We start from the raw sequence: 22326 nt of genomic DNA on the forward strand, positions 1-22326 counted from the left end.
AGATGGAAGGAGGTTTCCCACACGTTTAAGTTAATTATTGTTTAATGCATTCCCTATATAAGACTCCAAGCACATGTCATAGCCATGCCCCTGAAGATGCACAATAGTGGTGAAACGTTGGGTGTATAAGGGACTAGTGACATGCTGAGGAGTTCGGGAGTGGCTTATACTTTGGTGGTAGGAAGTGCTGATTACTTTCCTACCCTTATGCTGGCAAACTTCATATGAAATGTGAATGCATTTTTATTAGATTTATGGATTTTTATGGTATTTGCGCAATGAGATTATTTTCTTCATCCCCACATGTGGCCATTGAACTATTATTTGAGGATATATCTGTTGGAGTGTGGTGGAGTTAAGATCTATACACGTACCATTTGATATATTTTGGACTGGATTGCTGAGTCAGGAAGAGATCGGGGGATTTTATTGTCCAGGAATGTGCCTTATGTGCATAGCTAAAATGCCCTGATGGTAAGAGTCAGTGTTGTTGGGTGCTGGTGAGGATCACTTCTTTCCTCTCTTCTTTGGACTGACACAGAGGATTTTTCTTCTCTTGAGGATTATACTATACAAATAACCTGTCAGGACCTGGACTTGAACCTAGGACCCCTTTTTTCCTAAATGCCGGGCATCATCCAGCTTTTATCCCTGATCTTCCTACCTCAACTCCGATTCCTGCTGTTACCAACAAATTAACTGCTTTACAGGAGATCCAGGATAAATTGATCGAGACTTTGAGGGAAGCTCAGGAAAGTTACAAAAAGGCTGCAGATAGACATCGCAGAGCACTTCCTACCTTTCATGAGGATGATCAAGTTTGGTTATCTACTAAAAATCTGAAGGTTCATGTTCCCTCTGCAAAGTTGGGACAAAAGTTTGTGGGACCTTTCCAGATCTCGGCCCAGATCAACCCAGCCGCCTTTCGCCTAAAACTTCCAGCCAGTATGAAGATTCACCCTGTGTTTCACATATCGCTACGCAAACCTTTTCACGAAAATACTTTTTCGGGAAGAATTCTTCTACCCCCTCCACCTGTTAAGGTACAGGGTGAAGAAGAATTTGTGGTGGCGAAAAATCTTGATTCCAGGATCTATAGGAACAAATTGCAATATCTGGTTCAATGGGAAGGATATGGGCCAGAAGAAAAATATTGGGAGCCTGAGCAAAATGTTCATGCTCCTAGATTAACAAGAGAATTCCACCAGAGGTTCCCTCACAAACTGGGCCCTAAGATGTCCAGTGGATGTACTGGGAAGAGGGGAGTACTGTCAGGACCTGGACTTGAACCCAGGACCTCAGCTGTGTCTGGCAATGAATCTTCTCCCTGAGCTATTTGAGACACTGGATAGTCCCTTGTCAGATCCTTTAGACAACCCTGCCTTGTACCTTGATTTCAGCTTAACCTTGAACTCTTTGCTCCTCCAATGAACTTCCTGATATAAGCCATGTCTCTGCACTTCCTCCTTGCCAGAATATTGTGCTATCTCCAGCCTGTATCTCGCTCCTGTCTTCCCTGCTGCCGTTTATATTTGCTACTGCTCGTTATCGACCCTTGGCTTGTTCCACGACTACGCTTCTGCCTGATCCCAACCTGTAACAACTCATTACTGACCTTTTGGCTTGCTTACTGACCATGCTTCTGTTTGATCCTTACCGGCTCATCCGCTACTGAACCCTGGCTTGCTCACCTCCTGGTGGGGCGATCCTGAGGACCGCGACCTGGTACTAACAGGTAGCTAAATCCATCTCCACCATCTGGAGCTCTGGTGAAAATCGGTTAGTACTTAGACTCCGCACCTCAGGTGAGCCTGTGTTATCTGCGAGGGTGACTGCCTGTGTTCCTATCCTACTGGTTAGTGGTAGTCCTGCAACTGCTATAGCAATTGGTCTTCAAGCCTGACCCCTGATCGTAACATAACCTATATTAACTTTGTATTTTGTTATGTTTTTTATTTAACCACTTTCAGACCGGACCATTTTGCTGGCTTAAGACCAGACCACTTTTTGCGATTCGGCACTGCGTCGCTTTAACTGACAATTGCGTGGTCGTGCGTCGTGGCTTCCAAACAAATTTTCCCACAAATAGAGCTTTCTTTTGGTGATATTTGATCACCCCTGTGTTTTTTTTTTGCGCTATAAACAAAATAGAGTGACAATTTTGAAAAAAACGCATAATTTTTTACTTTTTGTTATAATAAAAATATATATAAAAAAAACATTTTTTTCCCTCAGTTTAGGCCGATACGTATTCTTCTAGATATTTTTGGTAAAAAAAAAAAAAGCGATTATTGATTGGTTTGTGCAAAAGTTATAGCGTTTACAAAATAGGGGATAGTTTTATGGCATTTTTACTAATTGTTTTTTTTACTAGTAATGGCGGCGATCAGCGATATTTTTATTTTTTATTTTTTTATTGTGACTGGGACATTATGGTGGACACATCAGACATTTTTGACACATTATTGGGACCGTTGTCATTTATACAGCAATCACTGGGGTGGCAGTGTAGGGGTTAAGTGTTCCTAGGGGTGTATTACTAACTGTGGGAGGCTGGTCTTTGTTTTAGTGAGCACTGATCTCTGCTCCAATCACATGGAGCAGAGATCAGCGTCACTTGTTGCTAGGCAGAACGGGGAGATGCTGTTTACAACGGCATCTCCTCGTTCAGCTGCCCCGTGAGACAATCGCGGGTATGCCCACGGCGATTGAGTCCACTGGACCCGCGACCAGACTCATGGGGTCCTGACCGGCATGCGAACGCGCCGCCGCCGGCGCGTACGCGATGGCAGGATGGCATTTAAAACTGGACGTACCTGTATGCCAATATGCCTGTCCGTGCCATTCTGCCGACTTACATCGACGTGCATCGGTCGGGAACTGGTTAAGAGCTACACTGTAACCTTTGAATACCTTGTATTGTGTCCAAAAATATTGTGTCAGCTGCTGTGTTCTTGTCTTTTTGCTTTATAGCGCAACAAATTTATTTTTCATTTTGTAATGTTTGGGTTATATGGTGTTGCTGTTTGTTCCTGAAAAATGGATATATTCGATTTTAGAGCTGCTTATGCCGTTGATACTGAGGGCTTATTTTGTGAATCTAGTGGTTCCAATGATGATCTTGGGGGGACATTTATGAGGTTAAAAAACCTTGTCACTACGGAATTACATACGAAGTGGGATATTGCTTTTTTTTAAATATCTCACGGATAAGATGGTCACTCGAAGCCTAAGATGGGATCTCACCCCTCTAAGTGATGTCTTAGATACAGGGGGGTGGTTTCAGTTTTTTAATGAGGTTGGTTTGAAACTTATCCAATTCCTTGTTGGAAAAAAACTGCTGAAACTACAACAAGGAAAAAGTTAACCCATTTAAGGACACTGAGGAATATATAAAAAAAATCTGAGGCCCTAAGAAAGTACCTTGAGAAGGAGGAGCTAGAGCAAAGGAATAAAAAAAAAAATATCTTAGGGATATAGCCGATTATCAAAAGAAGGAGGTATTCAAATGGCAGAATAAGAATATTACGAATGCCAATACTAATGGGGAAATTGATATGGTGCCAGCATTGGGGACCCAAGACCAACAACAGTCCAATGCTGGGGTTCCTCATAAAAATTTGAATCAGACCTCTAGTACTGGTCAGACCTTAAGTCAACCCCAATCCCAAAGATCCTCCTCGAGGGGTGGATCTAGGGGAGGAGGTAAAAAGCAAGGAGGGCAGTACAAACCCTATTTCCCTCCTTTCCAACCTCCCTCTACCCAAAATAGATTTGGACCCCTTGTAGGGAGGGACGATCCATGTATTGACGATGGATATCTTACTGAGTATCCCAATAATTGGAAAAATGATTTTCACCAGGATTATGGCTGATCCGCTAGGACACCGAACAATTGGTGGCAGGAACCTAGGTATCCACCAGCCCCCAGCTTTGGAGGTAGAGGTGGACAAATGGGGGAGAGGGTTTTTTTCCTGAGGTCCAAAACCTCAAAGAAATTTAGATCCAAAAGGGGTACCGGGGGGGGGGGGGGGGCAAATCCGTGCAAAAAAGGAAGCTTACTTAAACGATTCTGGTCTGTTTAATCTTAATAAAGCTCTGTTGACTAATGAAGAGAAACATGTCCTCAATCATGGTTTGAAATTTGCCCCTTCCAAGTCTTTGAATAAATTTGAAACATTTGAGGATATTCAAAGATTTGTCAGGAAAATTAGCATTCAGAGACATATGACTTGTAATTCTTATCATTCCAGCATTACAACCTTGAATGAAATAAGGAATGTGAGGCTAGCTAATGTGTCACTATTCAATCCTCCGGGCCCCCGTAGCCCCGGCTATTACATTGTTTAAGGAATAGGTAACCAAAGATTTACAGGTGCTACAAATTAAAAAGAATATACGGGAATATACCTTTAAAAACCTTCAAAAACAGAGACGACATTGTTGTTCGTCCCGCAGATAAGGGTGTGGGGGTTGTTATTTTGGATACTGAGGCCTATAATACTGAGATGGAGAGGCTCCTATCGGATCAAACCACCTACTTACCCCTAAGGGGAAATCCTGTTGTTAATTATAGGAAAGAACTAGTAGGAATAGTGGAGTTTGGTTTTCAGGAGAAAATCATCTCCAAAAAAGAGAAGGCATTCTTGATACCAGTGGCCCCTAGAATGCCAGTAATTTTACTATTTACCAAAAGTACATGAAAATCCTGTTTGCCCCCCTGGAAGACCGATCGTTAGCAGTATAGATTCTGTTACGTCCAGGGTGGGCAAATATATTGACCATTTTTTACAGCCCCTTGTTGTACGAACAACATCCTATCTGAGAGACTCTATGCAAGTAAGTAATCTTAGAAAGTATAAAATGGAAAGACACCTTCATATTGGCAACAGCGGATGTTTTATCCCTGTATACCATAATTTCCCATCAGCATGGGATGGAGACAGTGGAATATTTTTTACAGCAAGATTCCCTCCATTCTCAACAAAGATCATTTATTATGAGGCTTTTAAGCTATGCTATGGAACAGAGCTATTTTTGGTACGATGGCTCCTATTATATCCAGAGAAGGGGGGTTGCCATGGGGGCTAAATTTGTCCCAAGCATGGCAAACCTCTTCATGGCCAAATGGGAAGAGGATGTCGTCTATCGGGAGGCCAAACCTGAGTTGGTTCTCTGGAGATGATACATAGACGACATCCTCCTCCTGTAGGATGGTAGCTTGGAATCTTTGAATAGTTTCATCCAGGACTTGAACAAGAATGATAGAGGTATTATCTTAACACATGAGGCCAGTAATAGAGAGATTCATTTCCTGGACCTTAGAATTAGGGTTAGCGATGGAAAGGTGGTTACTTCAACCTATTTTAAGGAAACTGATCGAAATGGTCTCATTAGTGTTAAGAGTTGCCATCATAAAGCCTGGTTAGAGTCTATTCCCAAGAGCCAATTTTTGCGATTAAGGCGAAATTGTACGAATATAGAGGACTTCTGTAATGAGTCAGCTATGTTGAGAGCATGTTTCCTCGAAAAGGGATACCAGGGGGAGGTACTTGACAGGGCCTTCACTTTGGCCCTGGAAAGGAGTAGAGATGATTTGTTGGTAGTTAAAGGGGTTGTAAAGGTTTGTTTTTTATTTTCTAAATAGCTTCCTTTAAGCTAGTGCATTGTTGATTCACTTACGTTTTCCTTCGATTGCCCTTCTAAATGTTTTTTTTTCTTTGTTTTTCTTTGTCTGAATGTCTCACTTCCGGTTCCTCCTCAGTAAGCTATTCAGTAAGCTGTTCTGGCTGACTAAACACCGCTCGGATTATGGTGTGAAGTTTACTGAGGAGAAACAGGAAGTGAGAAATTTAAACAAAGAAAAAAAACATTTAGAAGGGAAATCGAAGAAAAGGGTAAGTGAACCATCAATGCACTAGCTTAAAGGAACCAATTTAGAAAATAGAAAACAAAGCTTTACAACCCCTTTAAACCTAAGATGGAAGACAATTCTTTTAAGTTTTCCTTTGTTACGGGTTATTCTAGCCAACATTATGATATATAGAGGTGACGGGGTTTTAAGTTCTATTCTACCAGAACGACCAAAAGTCGTATATTGAGGGGTTCCCCCTTTAAAATTACAGGTTGCCCCTAATATAGTCAATCCACCTAAACAATTAACTTTTTTTTCAGAGCATAGGGCTTTTCACCCATGCAGAAGGTGTCCAATTTGTAAACTGAATGCCAATACTAATAGAAAGTCTGATTCTTTTCAATCCACTTCCACCCAGGAAACATTTCAGATCAAGCCCTTTATCACATGCTCCACTAAATATGTGGTGTATGTGATAAAGTGTCCATGTTCAAAACAATATATTAGTAGGACCAAACGGATGCTTCATGTAAGGCTAGCAGAACATGTAGCTAATATTAGACGGGGTTTCTCCAAACACAGTCTATCCAAAAACACTGTGCTTTAAAACATGACAGAAACCCAGAAGGCACAACCTTCCTTGGCATTGACAAGTTTTGTGGCCATTGGAGGGGTAGTAATATGGTAGGGGAGGTTTCACGTTTGGAAACTAAATGGATATATCAGGTTCAGAGTTATACCCCATTCGGTATGAATATCGAATGGGATATTAACGCTTTTATTAATAATAGTTAAAAACATATCTCTATGGTCACTGTTTGGTGTTTGGGGACATATATGTTGTATATTTAAGAAATGTTTACAAAAAAATGTTTTTTTGTTGAATTATTGTAATTTTTTATTAATCTCCTTTAGAAAATTATTTTTATAAAACAATTATTTTTTTTTCATTTTTATTTAATATTGTTTTTTCATTAGTTTTTTTGTTTTCATTTTTATATGTATTTATTTTCATCTGTGTTTTATTTTTTATTTTTCATTTTGTCCATATATATTTTTTGTTTCTTTATATGTATTTTTTGCATATGACCACTAGAGAACGCTACACCCGATATCTGGTCCTCCCCCGGATCTTAGTACAAGACAACCCACAAGTGGGTTTTATTGTATCATGATAGGTTGAATTAAGTATATTTTATATTTCTATATTTTAGCTTAACTTCACATAATGAAAAAATGTTATGGTCTTTGTTGGTGTCTATAAGGGAGTTTTTCTTTTTCTACTTCTTTTCTCCAAGATGGACACACCTTCTGTTCAGTAAGCGCTTTGTAAGGTTGTTTGCGTTCCACTGTTCAGAGGGTGGACTAAATTAATAGCCAGTATATGTCGTTATTGCAGAGTAGGAGGTGTTAATACACCGACTTCTGGCTTTATTTGCTTTCCGGAAGTAGATTTAGCGTCACTTCCGGAACACATGTAACTAGGGTAGCCGCAATGCTTACGGAGGTGTGTTGTCATCACTTCCCATCACTTCCAGGGAATGGAACGCATGCAGCGCCCAATGGTCAACCGCGTCACACACGGAGGCATCTCAACGTCACTTCCGGTTATTGGAGCGCACGCGGAACCCGATAAGGGTGATCCAGGTGGAAGGAGGTTTCCCCCACGTGGAAAATCTCACTTGTTTAAGGTAATTATTGTTTAATGCATTCCCTATATAAGACCCCAAGCACATGTCATAGCTATGCCCCTGAAGATGCACAATAGTGACGAAACGTTGGGTGTATAAGGGACTAGTGACATGCTGAGGAGTTCGGGAGAGGCTTCTACTTTGGTGGTAGGAAGTGCTGGTTACTTTCCTACCTTTATGCTGGCAAACTTCACATGAAATGTGAGTGTATTTTTATTAGATTTATGGAATAAAGATTGTTTGGATTTTTATGGTATTTGCGCAATGAGATTATTTTCTTCATCCCCGCATGTGGCCATTGAACTATTATTTGAGGATATATCTGTTGGAGTATGGTGGAGTTAAGATCTATAGACGTGCCATTTGATGATATATTTTGGATTGGATTGCTGAGTCAGGATAAGGAAGAGATCGAGGGATTTGATTGTCCAGGAATGTGCCTTATATGCATAGCTAAAATGCACTGATGGTAAGAGTCAGTGTTGTTGGGTGCGGGTGATGGTCCCTTCCTTCCTCACTTCTTCGGACTGACACAGATGATTTTTCTTCTCTTGAGGATTATACTATACAAATAACCTATATGAACTTTGTATTTTGTTATGTTTTTTATTTAAGCGCTACACTGTAAACTTTGATTACTCATACTGTGTTCCTTACCTTTTGTCTAACTTTATTCCCCACGGCTATGACCCTATTTTGTTGCTCTCTATTTGTTATAACCATTGTACTGTAATTGCATTGTTATATTCTAACACCATTGTCATGTTGAAGACTGTATTTTCTGTGCCCAGAGCTCCATTTATGGCAGTTCATAGAAATCATATTTTAACCACTTGCCGCCCGCCCTATTACAAATTGACGGCGGCAAAGTGGTTTCATAATCCTAACCGGACGTCATATGACGTGATTAGGATTATGAGCCGCTGCGCGCCCCCGGGGGCGCGCATCGCGGCGATCGTTGTTGCGGGGTGTCAGTCTGACACCCGGCAACTACGATCTCGGTAAAGAGTCTCCGACGGAGACTCTTTACCATGTGATCAGCCGTGTCCAATCACGGCTGATCACAGTGTAAATGGGAAGAGCCGGTGATCGGCTTTCCCTCACTCGCGTCTGTCAGACGCGAGTAGAGGAGAGCCGATCGGCTGCTCCTCTGACAGGGGGGGTCTGTGCTGATCGATTATCAGCACAGCCCCCCCGAGGATGCCCACACTGGACCACCAGGGACACCACTAGACCACCAGGGAAAAGGTAATAAAAATCCATAATCCTCCCTAGACCACCAGGGTGCCAGTCAGCACAATGGGTGCCAATCAGTGCCCATAAATGATGCCAATCAGTGGCCACAATGGACATCACTGATTGGCATGCATTATTGTTTGGCACTGATTGGCATCCATTACTATAACACCGATGCCGCCTATGAGTGCCCACCTGTGCCGCCTATGAGTGCCCACCTGTGCCGCCTATAAGTGCCCACCTGTGCCGCCTATGAGTGCCCACCTGTGCCGCCTATCCATGCTCACCTGTGCCGCCTATCCATGCCCATCCGTGCCGCCCATCTGTGCCAGCTATCAGTGCCAATTTGTGCCACCTATCAGTGTCCGTCCGTGTCGCCCATCCGTGTCGCCCATCCGTGTCGCCCATCCGTGTCGCCCATCCGTGTCGCCCATCCGTGCCGCCTATCAGTGCCACTTCATTGGTGCCACATTGGTGCCCATCAGTGCCCATCAGTGTAGCCCCATCAGTGCCCATCAGTGAAGGAGAAAACGTACTTATTTACAAAGTTTTGAAACTGAAACAAAAAAAACATTTTTTTTTTCTAAATTTTCGGTATTTTTTTATTTGTAGCGCAAAAAATAAAAACCGTAGAGGTGATCAAATACCACCAAAAGAAAGCTCTATTTGTGGGAAAAAAATGATAAAAATTTCATTTGGGTACAGTGTAGCATGACTGCGTAATTGTCATTCAAAGTGCGACAGCGCTGAAAGCTCAAAATTGGTCTGGGCAGGAAGGTGTTTAAGTGCCCTGTATTGAAGTGGTTAACCTGTAGTTTCTTCATCTACTTCTTGTCGCCTATTTTTCTGGATAGATGCTTGTTTGTCTAGACTTTATAATACACTTTTTAGTAGCTTTAATCTGAACTGGTTGTACATGTGCTATACTAACCAAAAAGTTGTGCTACAATAAAAAAGAATTCAAAACTCACCAGAGAATTATGTAAATCTAAAGATAAAGAGAAATCAAGGTATACTTAAACAAATATGTAAAATACTTATTTGGCCAATTTATATGAGGGGCAGGAGGAAATATTAGCAATATTATAATCCTAGGGCATTTAAAACACAATGACTTACCACAGGCACTGTAAAGTGGAGAGCAATGATGAGATGGTACCCACAGGTTGGCAGATCCTGTATCAAATACAACCTTAAATATCTGAGGAGGAGTACCGATACTGATTTCCCCAAAGTATTGAGTCTGCGATATTAAAAAACAAATATTTTAATTTGGCTGTACTCCTAGCTTGATTTGTTTACTCTAATGTTTCTACATAAACAATTACCACATCAAGGTTGAATCATACACTAAAATAAAATTATAACATTAATGAATGAATTAAAAACAATAACATTTATTGAAAGATAACTCCACTTATGTTGAGAAAAAAAATTCCCCTCTGGGGGATCTGTGCACATTGCAAGTATAACAACCTTTGTTGCAGATTCCTACCTTTTCCTGTATGTTCCTCTGAGCCTCAGTGATGAGTGGGTGTAATGGGATTGGTTTTATAATGATCTATCAGGTGTGCACCTGCAGGGCACTGAGGAAATCTGATGGGCCTGCATCCTTTTAGACATGTTCCTACTGGGAAGAATGACATTTTTGTTGCAGGGGATGCCTGAAATCTTCAATTACAATATGACTTGTGTTAGTCTTACAGTTTGAATGACAGCCAGCATTTCTTAACCACTTCAGTACCCTCCCATAGTCATACGATGTCCGCAGATGGGATCAAGTGCAAGGAGCCAATGCGCATACCCGGCCACCGCGATGGCTGTGGTGCACCCGCGATCGCTCGTTACAGAACAGGAACGTGGATCTGTGTGTGTAAACACACAGATCCACTTCCTTTTAGGGGAGAGGACACAGATTGTGTGTTCCTAGTATATAGGAACAGCGAGCGGTCTCCTCCTCTAGTCAGCCCCATCCCCTCCACAGTTAGAATCACTCCCTAGGTAACACATTTAGCCCCTTGATCGCCCCTAGTGTTAACTCCTTCCCTGCCAGTGACATTTACACAGTAATTAGTGCATATTTATAGCACTGATCACTGTATAAATGGCAATGGTCCCAAAATAGTGTCAAAACTAGGGATGAGCCGAACACCCCCCGGTTCGGTTCACACCAGAACTTTCGAACGGACCCCGCGTTCGTTACGAACGTTAGAACCCCATTGAAGTCTATGGGACTCGAACGTTCGAAATGGAAAGTGCTAATTTTAACGGCTAATATGCAAGATATTGTCCTAAAAAGGGTTTGGGGACCTGACTCCTGCCTCAGGGGACATGGGTCAATGCAAAAAAAAGTTTTAAAAACGGCCGTTTTGGCGGGAGCACTGATTTTAATGACAATTAAAGTGAAAAAAAAAAGTGAAATATTCCTTTAAATATGGTGCCTGGGGGGTGTCTGTAGTATGCCTGTGAAGTGCCACGTGTTTCCCGTGTTTAGAACAGTCCCTGCACAAAATGACATTAAACGGAAATAACACCATTTAAAACTGCTTGCGGTTTTAATGTTATATCTGGTTCCTGCAATATGGTTGAAAATCATTCAGAAAAATGGCATGGGTAGCCCTCCCTGGCCATTACCAGCCTATTTGGGCCTTGTACGCATATTAAGGGGAACCCTGTACCCATATTAAAAAAAGGAAATGCGTGTGGCCCCCAGGCCCTATATACTCAGAACAGCAGTATACAGGCGGTGCAAACAAGACAGGGACTGTGTAGGTTTGTTGTGTTAAGTTGAATCTGTTTGTAATTTTCAACTGGTACATTTTTAAAGTGTAGCTCCAGTCAAAAAAACTATTTTTAAGCTTTTTGGAAAACATAGGGAAGGGTTATCACCCTTGTATAATTTGTTTTGTCGTCCATCTTTTTTCATCTCACTTTCTGCTGTCTCCTTGCGTTTGCAATGAGGAGATGTTTGTAAGTTGGATGTTTGAAAGTAGGGGCCTGCCCTATATGCTCTGCAGAAATGGCGGAACAAGGTGTTGGTTTTGCCACAACATTGTAAGCCCTCAAAGTGACTCTTGGTGGGCGCTGGAGCGCCCTGCTGTGAACGATTATATCAAGAATTGTAATTACATGCCATTGTTGAACAGTGGTAGAAAAATTGACCTTTGGTGGTTGTGGTGCTGGTGCCACAACACTATAAGTCCTCACCGTTACTCTGGGTGGGCACAGGAAGGGGCCCTCCTGTGAAATATTATATCAAGAATTGTAATTACATGTCCCTGTTAAACAGGGGCAGAAAAATTGGGCCTTAGGCACTGGTGCCATCACACTGCAACCTCTGCCATAGACTCTAGTTTTATTGCAGGAATTAGCCCTGCTGCAAAGCATTGCATCAAAAATTGTACTTAAACGCCCCTGTTAAACAGGGGCAGAAAAATTGGGCCTTAGGCACTGGTGCTGGTGCCATCGCACTGCAACCTCTGCCATATACTCTAGTTTTATTGCAGGAATTAGCCATGCTGCAAAGCATTGCATCAAAAATTGTACTTAAACGCCCCTGTTAAACAGGGGCAGAAAAATTGGGCCTTAGGCACTGGTGCCATCACACTGCAACCTCTGCCATATACTCTAGTTTTATTGCAGGAATTAGCCCTGCTGCAAAGCATTGCATCAAAAATTGTACTTAAACGCCCCTGTTAAACAGGGGCAGAAAAATTGGGCCTTAGGCACTGGTGCTGGTGCCATCACACTGCAATCTCTGCCATATACTCTAGTTTTATTGCAGGAATTAGCCCTGCTGCAAAGCATTGCATCAAAAATTGTACTTAAACGCCCCTGTTAAACAGGGGCAGAAAAATTGGGCTGCTGGCATCACCCAGAACCAAAAATGTTCTTCCAACATATCAGCGGAGGAGGAAGAGGATAGACAATCAACATAACAGGACAGTCACTCAGCATCAGCATAGGCAGTCTTGAAGGGATGTGATATTTCAAAAAAAATTATTCTGTTACATCAGCTTCAGGTGCTTGGTAGCTGTGGGTGATCCATGACTGATTCATCTTGATGAAGGTCAGTCGATCAACTGATTCGGTGGACAGGCGCACCCTGTGATCGGTAACAAAGCCACCAGCAGCACTGAAGGTGTGTTCCGAAAGAACGCTGGATGCAGGACAGGCCAGTAGCTCAATTGCATACTGTGCAAGCTCTGGCCAGTGATCCATCCTCAAGACCCAGTAAGCCAGAGGATTTTCGGTGGGAAAGGTGTCCAAGTCTGACCTTGCCCCTAGGTATTCCTGCACCATGTAAATCAGACACTGGCAATGGGTGCTGGAACCGATCATACCTTGGGGCTGCGGACTAAAAAATTGTCTGAAAGCATCAGTCAGACGGCCACCTTCTCCACCGCTCCTTCTGACTGATGCCTCAGCAACACGTTGTCCAGGACCAGGAGTTTGTGACCTCCCAGTCTCTGGGAACGCGTTGCACAGAGCTTTCTGCAAGGCCTCCCGGAGATGTCTCATCCTCTGCTCCCTCTGCGATGGCAAGATAAGGTCGGCAACCTTACCCTTGTACCGTGGATCAAGGAGAGTGGCCAGCCAGTAATGGTCCCTCTCCTTGATCCGAAGAATACGAGGATCCTTCCGCAGGCTTTGCAGGATCAGGGAGGCCATGCAGCGTAGGTTAGCTGAGGCATTCAGTCCGGAGTCCTCTGGGTCACTAAGGACAACATGATCTGCAGCTACCTCCTCCCAGCCACGTACAAGTCCACGTGTTTCTTGGGACTGTAAATCATCCCTATAAGACTGCTGCTGCTGATGCTGAGTGCCAGCCTCCACCTCCATGCTGACACAATCATCCTCCTCCTCCTCTTCCTCCTCCTCACCCTCTTCCTGTGTGATGGGTGGCACAGCAGGAACACTGTCTGGATAAAGGGGGCCTTGAGAGGCAAGGAAGTCCTCCTCTTCCTGCCTCTGTTCTGCCTCAAGTGCCCTGTCCATTATTCCACGCAGCGTATGCTCCAAGAGGTGGACAAGAGGTACAGTGTCACTGATGCATGCACTGTCACTGCTCACCATCCTTGTGGCCTCCTCAAACGGTGACAGGACAGTGCATGCATCCCTGATCATGCCCCACTGGCGTGGTGAGAAAAAACCAAGCTCCCCTGACCCTGTCCTGGTGCCGTAGTTGCACAGGTACTCATTGATGGCCCTCTGCTGCGTGTGCAGCCGCTGCAGCATGGCCAATGTTGAGTTCCATCTGGTGGGCATGTCACATATAAGGCGGTTCTTGGGCAGGTTCAACTCCTTTTGGAGCTCAGCCAGCCGAGCACAGGCATTAAATGATCGGCGGAAATGCACACAGACTTTCCTGGCCTGCTTCAGGACATCATGTAAGCCGGGGTACCTGCCCAAGAACCGCTGCACCACCAGGTTAAGGACGTGAGCTACACAGGGCACATGGGTCAGTTGTCCCTGTCGGAGGGCGGAGAGGAGGTTGGTGCCATTGTCGCAAACCACCATTCCTGGCTTAAGCTGGCGTGGCGTCAACCACCTCTCGGCCTGCCCCTGCAGAGCTGACAAAACATCCGCCCCAGTGTGGCTCCTGTCCCCCAAACAAACCAGCGCAAGCACGGCATGGCATCGTTTTGCCTGCGTACTTGCGTAGCCCCTGCAACGCCTACGGAGCACCGCTGGTTCTGAGGACAGAGCACTGGAAGAGGCCATGGAGGAAGAAGAAGAGGAGGGGGTGGAGGAGAGAGGTGTGTCACAACCAATAGTAGCATTTTGGAGGCGTGGTGGCGGAACAACCTCCAACACTACTGCACCTTGTCCTGCATCCTTCCCAGCAGCCAGAAGAGTGACCCAATGGGCCGTGAAAGACAGGTAACGTCCCTGTCCATGCCTGCTGGACCATGAGTCAGCGGTAATATGCACCTTAACGCTGACCGCCCTGTCCAGCGAGGCAAGGACATTGCCTTCCACATGCCGGTAGAGAGCCGGAATCGCCTTCCGTGAGAAAAAGTGGCGTTTGGGGACCTGCCACTGAGGAACCGCACATTGTACAAACTCACGGAAGGGGGCCGAGTCTACCAACTGAAAAGGCAGCAGTTGAAGTGCTAGCAATTTAGCCAAGCTAGCATTCAACCGCTGGGCATGTGGATGGCTGGGAGTAAACTTCTTCCGCCGGTCCAGCAGCTGGGGCAGGGACATTTGCCTGCTATAATCGGATGTGGATGTACCACTAGCAGAGTTCCCGGAAGCACTTGGCTGTGACACACCTAATTCTACACCTTCATTCCTCTCAGAGCAGGTTTCAGAGAGGACTGAAGGTCTAGTAGGGTTGGAGATGCCAGCTGATGAGGGGCAAGGAGAGGTCCGCTTTGTTCTTTGGTGTGGGTCTTTGAGGTACGCTTGCCAACGAGCTGCATGGCAGGTCAACATATGTCTGGTCAAGCATGTGGTGCCCAAGCGGCTGATGTTTTGGCCACGTGAGATACGCTTGAGACATATGTTGCAAATAGCAGCGGTGCGATCTGATGCACTCGTCTCAAAAAAGGCCCACACCAAAGAACTTTTAGAATAACGCGTAGAGGAAGCGCTCTGCGCAGGCGGAGCTCTGCGGTGTGATTCAGTCGGTGTGCTGCCCCTAAGCTGGCCCCCGGAGGGCATCCTGCCTCGTTGGACATGTGCCTCCTCCTCCTCCTCCCTCCTTCCAGGCACCCACGTGGAGTCAGTGCCCTCATCATCCCCTCCCTCTTCATCGCTGTAGCAAACCTGGCAGTATGCTGCAGCTTGTGGAACATGACTGCCAGATTGCTGTCCTTCTTGAGCATCCCCTCTCTCTGCGCTCACGCTACTGCCTTCCTCTAGCTGAGTGTCATCATCAGAGCCCACCAAACACTGGGCATCCTCCTGGAGCATGTACCCAACACTGTGCTCAAAGAGTTCAGGAGACTCCTCAGGAGGACGTGGTGGGTCTAGGAAAGGAGTCACTGATGATGACATTGAGAGGAGGGAAGACGATGTGTTGGCAGCTGCTTTGCTACTACCCTGAGACTGGGTGAGAGAAGATGAGGAGGATGAAGAGGGCTTGGTCATCCACTCTACCAAGTCGTTGGCATGTTGCGGTTCAACATGTCCAGCTGCAGAAAAGGACAAGCATGTCCCATGGCCACGTGCTGATGACAATGCACCGCGTCCACGACCAGCACTGTTGTCTCTAGACACAGAGCCTGCTTGCCCTCTTTTATCGGCTCGCGCCTGTCTGCCTCTCCTTGCTGGCCTTCCAGACATGGTAATGGCCTGAAGGGAGTTGGGTAAAACAGTAGTTGGGTAGTTTATATTGTGCTGGAGGCACACAACACCCACTAACTCCTGCAGATGCCTTTTTTATAGAACAGCAGAGATAAACGGGTATATACAGATGTATACTGTGCTGTGCTGGAAGCACACACAACTTCCAATAACTCCTGCAGATGGCAATTGGGCCCAAATAGAGAACAGCTATGTAGGTGGATTATAGCGGTATGTACTGGGTACAGAGCATGCAGACAGCACGCACTATCTCCTGACACTACTGACTGCAAGCTCTATTATTAAAGCTAGATCACTAGCTATATAGGTGAGGTGAATATCACGGTGTATACTGCGGTCAGGGCACGCAGACAATAACCAGAAAACAGCAGAGTTAAACGGGTATATACAGATGTATACTGTGCTGTGCTGGAAGCACACACAACTTCCAATAACTCCTGCAGATGGCAATTGGGCCCAAATAGAGAACAGCTATGTAGGTGGATTATAGCGGTATGTACTGGGTACAGAGCACGCAGACAGCACGCTCTCCTAACACTACTGACTGCAAGCTCTATTATTAAAGATAGATCACTAGCTATATAGGTGAGGTGAATATAGTGGTGTATACTGCGGTCAGGGCACAGACAATAACCACTACACAAGAGCAAGATAGGAAATCAGCCAAAAACGATTGGTGTGTAACTGTGTTGAAGGTACACAGAACACCCACTGCTTCAGATGCCAACACACTACACGAGGCCGCCTCAAAGGCGGCCTTATATAGTGTGGGGCGTGCACTACACAGCCTGAGCTATGATTGGCCACAGGCAGGATGCCTGTGGCCAATCATGGCTCTCCTCGCTGCTGGCGCTGCGATTGGCCAAGCATGCGGGGTCACAGTGCATGCTTGGCCAATCATGAGCCAGCAATGCACTGCGCCATCGCAGTGCATTGTGGTCCGTGCGCGCCATACGAATTTTGACGCGAACGGACCAAGAGTTCCGATTTTGCCGAACGCCCGAACAGCCAATGTTCGAGTCAAACGTACGTTCGACTCGAACACGAAGCTCATCCCTAGTCAAAACTGTCCGATCTGTCTGGCGCAATGCAGTCATGATAAAAATCTCAGATCACCACCATTACAAGTAAAAAAAAATAATAATAATAAAAATGCCATAAATCAATAACCTATTTGTAGGCGTTATAACTTTTGCGCAAACCAATAAATATATGCTTTTTGCAATTTTTTTTACCAAAAATATGTAGAATACATATTGGCCTAAACAGAAAAAAAATGTTTAAAAAAATATATAAAATTGGGATATTTATTATAGTAAAAAGTAAAAAATTATTGCACAAAAAATAAAAACTGCAGTGGTGATCAAATACCACCAAAAGAAAGCTACCATATATCTCTTGGGAAAAAAATTATAAAAATGTAATTTGGGTACAATGTTGCATAACCGTACAATTATCATTCAAAATGCTACAGCGCTGAAAGCTGAAAATTGGCCTGGGCAGGAAGGGGGTGAAAATGCCATGTATTGAAGTGGTTAAAGTGGATGTAAACCCAATTCATGAAATTTGAGCGGGGCACTAGTGATGGCCGAACGGTTCGCCCGGCGGTCGTTTCGCGGCGAATTTCCGACTTTCGCCGTCCGCGGGTTCGAACGCCTTTTTCCGTCGTTCGCCCCGGCGGACTTACGTGTTTAATGTATACAAGAACTTTAACCTTTCGTGACACGTTTATCATGTGTTACAGGACAACCAATTGAGACATGACAGCTCATGGACACTTGGACATTCCCCCTAACCTATAAATACACCCGATCCGGTGGCCATTTTACATTCTTTCTTCTGTCACTGTAGGGAAAGGATCCTGTGTGGAGTAGGGACAGAGAAAACGCTAGCTATTTGGTACACAAAAGTTCTTTTCAGGACTGGTATAGGTGTTAGGTCAGCAGCCTGAGTTTCTTTTGTCAGTTTAGATAAAGGGACAGAGCGCTGTATGCTGCTATTTTAGGGACAGCTCAGCCAGATTAGTCTTTCTTCATCATCATCATCATCATCATCATTAGCTGTTACTATCAGGTCCACAAAAGAGCTGTTCCAGCTAATCGTTCCAGCCTACTCTTTTTTGCCAATTTGTATAGGGACAGGCAGGAAGCAGTGTGTCAGGCAGTGAGGATAATTTTAAAGACTTGCTGTTACTATTAGTTCCACAAAGGTTCTTTTCAGGACTGGTATCAGTGGTACGGTAATAGGCTTGTACACGTATAATATTCTTTCTTCCAAATATAGAAAGAATATTATACTTGACTGCTGCCCTTCTGCTGCAGTCTGCTAATCATTCACAACTCACTTGTTCCACAAAGCTCTTTATCAGGACTGGTAACTTGGTCTGTCTAGGGTGCTACGGTACATAGGCTTGGGTGCGGTACAGTCTGCTGTTCTGTAAGGACCGCTATCGGTCCACAATACATAGGTTTGCCGTGCACTACTGCTGACCGCTGCCCTATACTGCAGCAGTCCTTCATTGGTATAGGGACTGACGTACAGTCTGCTAATCACTAACACACAACCTGCTTGGTCCACAAAAGTTCTTATAAGGACTGGTAACTTGGTATAGGGTGCTACGGTACATAGGCCTGAGTGCGTTACAGTCTGCTGTTCTGTAAGGACCGCTATCGGTCCACAATACATAGGGTTGCCGTGCACTACTGCTGACCGCTGCCCTATACTGCAGCAGTCCTTCAGCGGTATAGGGACTGACGCACAGTCTGCTAAACACTAACACACAACCTGCTTGGTCCACAAAAGTTTTTATAAGGACTGGTAACTTGGTATAGGGTGCTACGGTACATAGGCCTGAGTGCAGTACAGTCTGCTGTTCTGTAAGGACCGCTATCGGTCCACAATACATAGGGTTGCCGTGCACTACTGCTGACCGCTGCCCTATACTGCAGCAGTCCTTCATTGGTATAGGGACTGACGTACAGTCTGCTAATCACTAACACACAACCTGCTTGGTCCACAAAAGTTCTTATAAGGACTGGTAACTTGGTATAGGGTGCTACGGTACATAGGCCTGAGTGCGTTACAGTCTGCTGTTCTGTAAGGACCGCTATCGGTCCACAATACATAGGGTTGACGTGCACCACTGCTGACCGCTGCCCTATACTGCAGCAGTCCTTCAGCGGTATAGGGACTGACGTACAGTCTGCTAAACACTAATACACAACCTGCTTGGTCCACAAAAGTTCTTATAAGGACTGGTAACTTGGTATAGGGTGCTACGGTACATAGGCTTGAGTGCGGTACAGTCTGCTGTTCTGTAAGGACCGCTATCGGTCCACAATAGATAGGGTTGACGTGCACCACTGCTGACCGCTGCCCTATACTGCAGCAGTCCTTCAGCGGTATAGGGACTGACGCACAGTCTGCTAAACACTAACACACAACCTGCTTGGTCCACAAAAGTTTTTATAAGGACTGGTAACTTGGTATAGGGTGCTACGGTACATAGGCCTGAGTGCGTTACAGTCTGCTGTTCTGTAAGGACCGCTATCGGTCCACAATACATAGGGTTGCCGTGCACTACTGCTGACCGCTGCCCTATACTGCAGCAGTCCTTCATTGGTATAGGGACTGACGTACAGTCTGCTAATCACTAACACACAACCTGCTTGGTCCACAAAAGTTCTTATAAGGACTGGTAACTTGGTATAGGGTGCTACGGTACATAGGCCTGAGTGCGTTACAGTCTGCTGTTCTGTAAGGACCGCTATCGGTCCACAATACATAGGGTTGACGTGCACCACTGCTGACCGCTGCCCTATACTGCAGCAGTCCTTCAGCGGTATAGGGACTGACGTACAGTCTGCTAAACACTAATACACAACCTGCTTGGTCCACAAAAGTTCTTATAAGGACTGGTAACTTGGTATAGGGTGCTACGGTACATAGGCTTGAGTGCGGTACAGTCTGCTGTTCTGTAAGGACCGCTATCGGTCCACAATACATAGGGTTGCCGTGCACTACTGCTGACCGCTGCCCTATACTGCAGCAGTCCTTCATTGGTATAGGGACTGACGTACAGTCTGCTAATCACTAACACACAACCTGCTTGTTCCACAAAAGTTCTTATAAGGACTGGTAACTTGGTATAGGGTGCTACGGTACATAGGCTTGAGTGCGGTACAGTCTGCTGTTCTGTAAGGACCGCTATCGGTCCACAATAGATAGGGTTGACGTGCACCACTGCTGACCGCTGCCCTATACTGCAGCAGTCCTTCAGCGGTATAGGGACTGACGTACAGTCTGCTAAACACTAATACACAACCTGCTTGGTCCACAAAAGTTCTTATAAGGACTGGTAACTTGGTATAGGGTGCTACGGTACATAGGCTTGAGTGCGGTACAGTCTGCTGTTCTGTAAGGACCGCTATCGGTCCACAATAGATAGGGTTGACGTGCACCACTGCTGACCGCTGCCCTATACTGCAGCAGTCCTTCAGCGGTATAGGGACTGACGTACAGTCTGCTAAACACTAATACACAACCTGCTTGGTCCACAAAAGTTCTTATAAGGACTGGTAACTTGGTATAGGGTGCTACGGTACATAGGCTTGAGTGCGGTACAGTCTGCTGTTCTGTAAGGACCGCTATCGGTCCACAATACATAGGGTTGCCGTGCACTACTGCTGACCGCTGCCCTATACTGCAGCAGTCCTTCATTGGTATAGGGACTGACGTACAGTCTGCTAATCACTAACACACAACCTGCTTGTTCCACAAAAGTTCTTATAAGGACTGGTAACTTGGTATAGGGTGCTACGGTACATAGGCTTGAGTGCGGTACAGTCTGCTGTTCTGTAAGGACCGCTATCGGTCCACAATAGATAGGGTTGACGTGCACCACTGCTGACCGCTGCCCTATACTGCAGCAGTCCTTCAGCGGTATAGGGACTGACGTACAGTCTGCTAAACACTAATACACAACCTGCTTGGTCCACAAAAGTTCTTATAAGGACTGGTAACTTGGTATAGGGTGCTACGGTACATAGGCTTGAGTGCGGTACAGTCTGCTGTTCTGTAAGGACCGCTATCGGTCCACAATAGATAGGGTTGACGTGCACCACTGCTGACCGCTGCCCTATACTGCAGCAGTCCTTCAGCGGTATAGGGACTGACGTACAGTCTGCTAAACACTAATACACAACCTGCTTGGTCCACAAAAGTTCTTATAAGGACTGGTAACTTGGTATAGGGTGCTACGGTACATAGGCTTGAGTGCGGTACAGTCTGCTGTTCTGTAAGGACCGCTATAGGTCCACAATAGATAGGGTTGACGTGCACCACTGCTGACCGCTCACCTATACTGCAGCAGTCCTTCAGCGGTATAGGGACTAAGAGTTTTGTCACAGGGTCATTTAAAAAATGACATGCAGAGGAAGAGGCAGGCCCTTCCGCAGGGGTGGTAGGGGTAGGGCAGGAGCAACAGGCTTGAGCCAAAGTGGGAAGTTGCAGAAGGTGCGTTCAATTACTTTAAAGGATGCACCAGACTTGGTTGAGTGGCTCGCTCAGCCTTACTCTTCTGCACCCTCCTCATCCTCTCGATCTGCACCCTCTTCTTCACTCTCTGCTATGTGCACCCCCAAAGACACTACCACCAACAACACGACCACCACCACCACCACCACATACCTTCCGCTTGAGTCACTGGAATTATTTTCCGATCCATATCAAGAGGACATTTCTGATGCGCAGCCACTCTTGGTATTGGATCAGGAAGAGGAGGTAGCAACAAGCGCTACTCAGCAGTCTGACGCCAGTACCCAGATCAGCCCAAGGAGGAGGTTGGTCCCCGGTGTTGCTGCCTACTCTACTTATAGCGGTGGGGAAGGTGACGTTGATGATGACGTGTCTAGTGATGTCACGTGGGTGCCCACAAGAGAGGAAGAGGAGGGGAGTTCAGAGGGAGATATGGACCAGCAGATAGGGAGGAGAAGCAGCAATGACTTACATTGCACAGCAGGGACAAAGCAGACTGCAAATGTATCAGGAGCGAGTCATCGACCATGTACGGTCACATCTGGCGCTCCCAGGACACCGGCACATGGCTCCGCAGTGTGGGCTTTTTTTAACGTGTCCGCTGCTGACAATAGCGTTGCCATCTGCAATCTTTGCAGTCAACGCGTTAGTCGCGGTAAGCCCAATACTCACCTAGGGACGACCGCCTTAAGAAGG

General features: G+C 45.5%; 1 protein-coding gene across 2 annotated transcripts in view; it reads right to left on the reverse strand.

Moving 5' to 3' along the window:
* Positions 1–22326, reverse strand: part of REN (renin) — a 1244704-nt gene that overhangs the window by 909787 nt on the left and 312591 nt on the right. For both annotated transcript variants that reach the window (XM_077481235.1, XM_077481236.1), the window contains exon 3: positions 9901–10024. In XM_077481235.1, coding sequence (XP_077337361.1) covers positions 9901–10024 — 124 coding nt within the window. The remainder of the gene's footprint in view (positions 1–9900; positions 10025–22326) is intronic.

This window comes from Lithobates pipiens, unplaced genomic scaffold (assembly GCF_037356315.1).
Source record: "Lithobates pipiens isolate NorthernLeopardFrog02 unplaced genomic scaffold, aLitPip1_a1.2 Scaffold_16, whole genome shotgun sequence".
Lineage (NCBI taxonomy): Eukaryota > Metazoa > Chordata > Amphibia > Anura > Ranidae > Lithobates > Lithobates pipiens.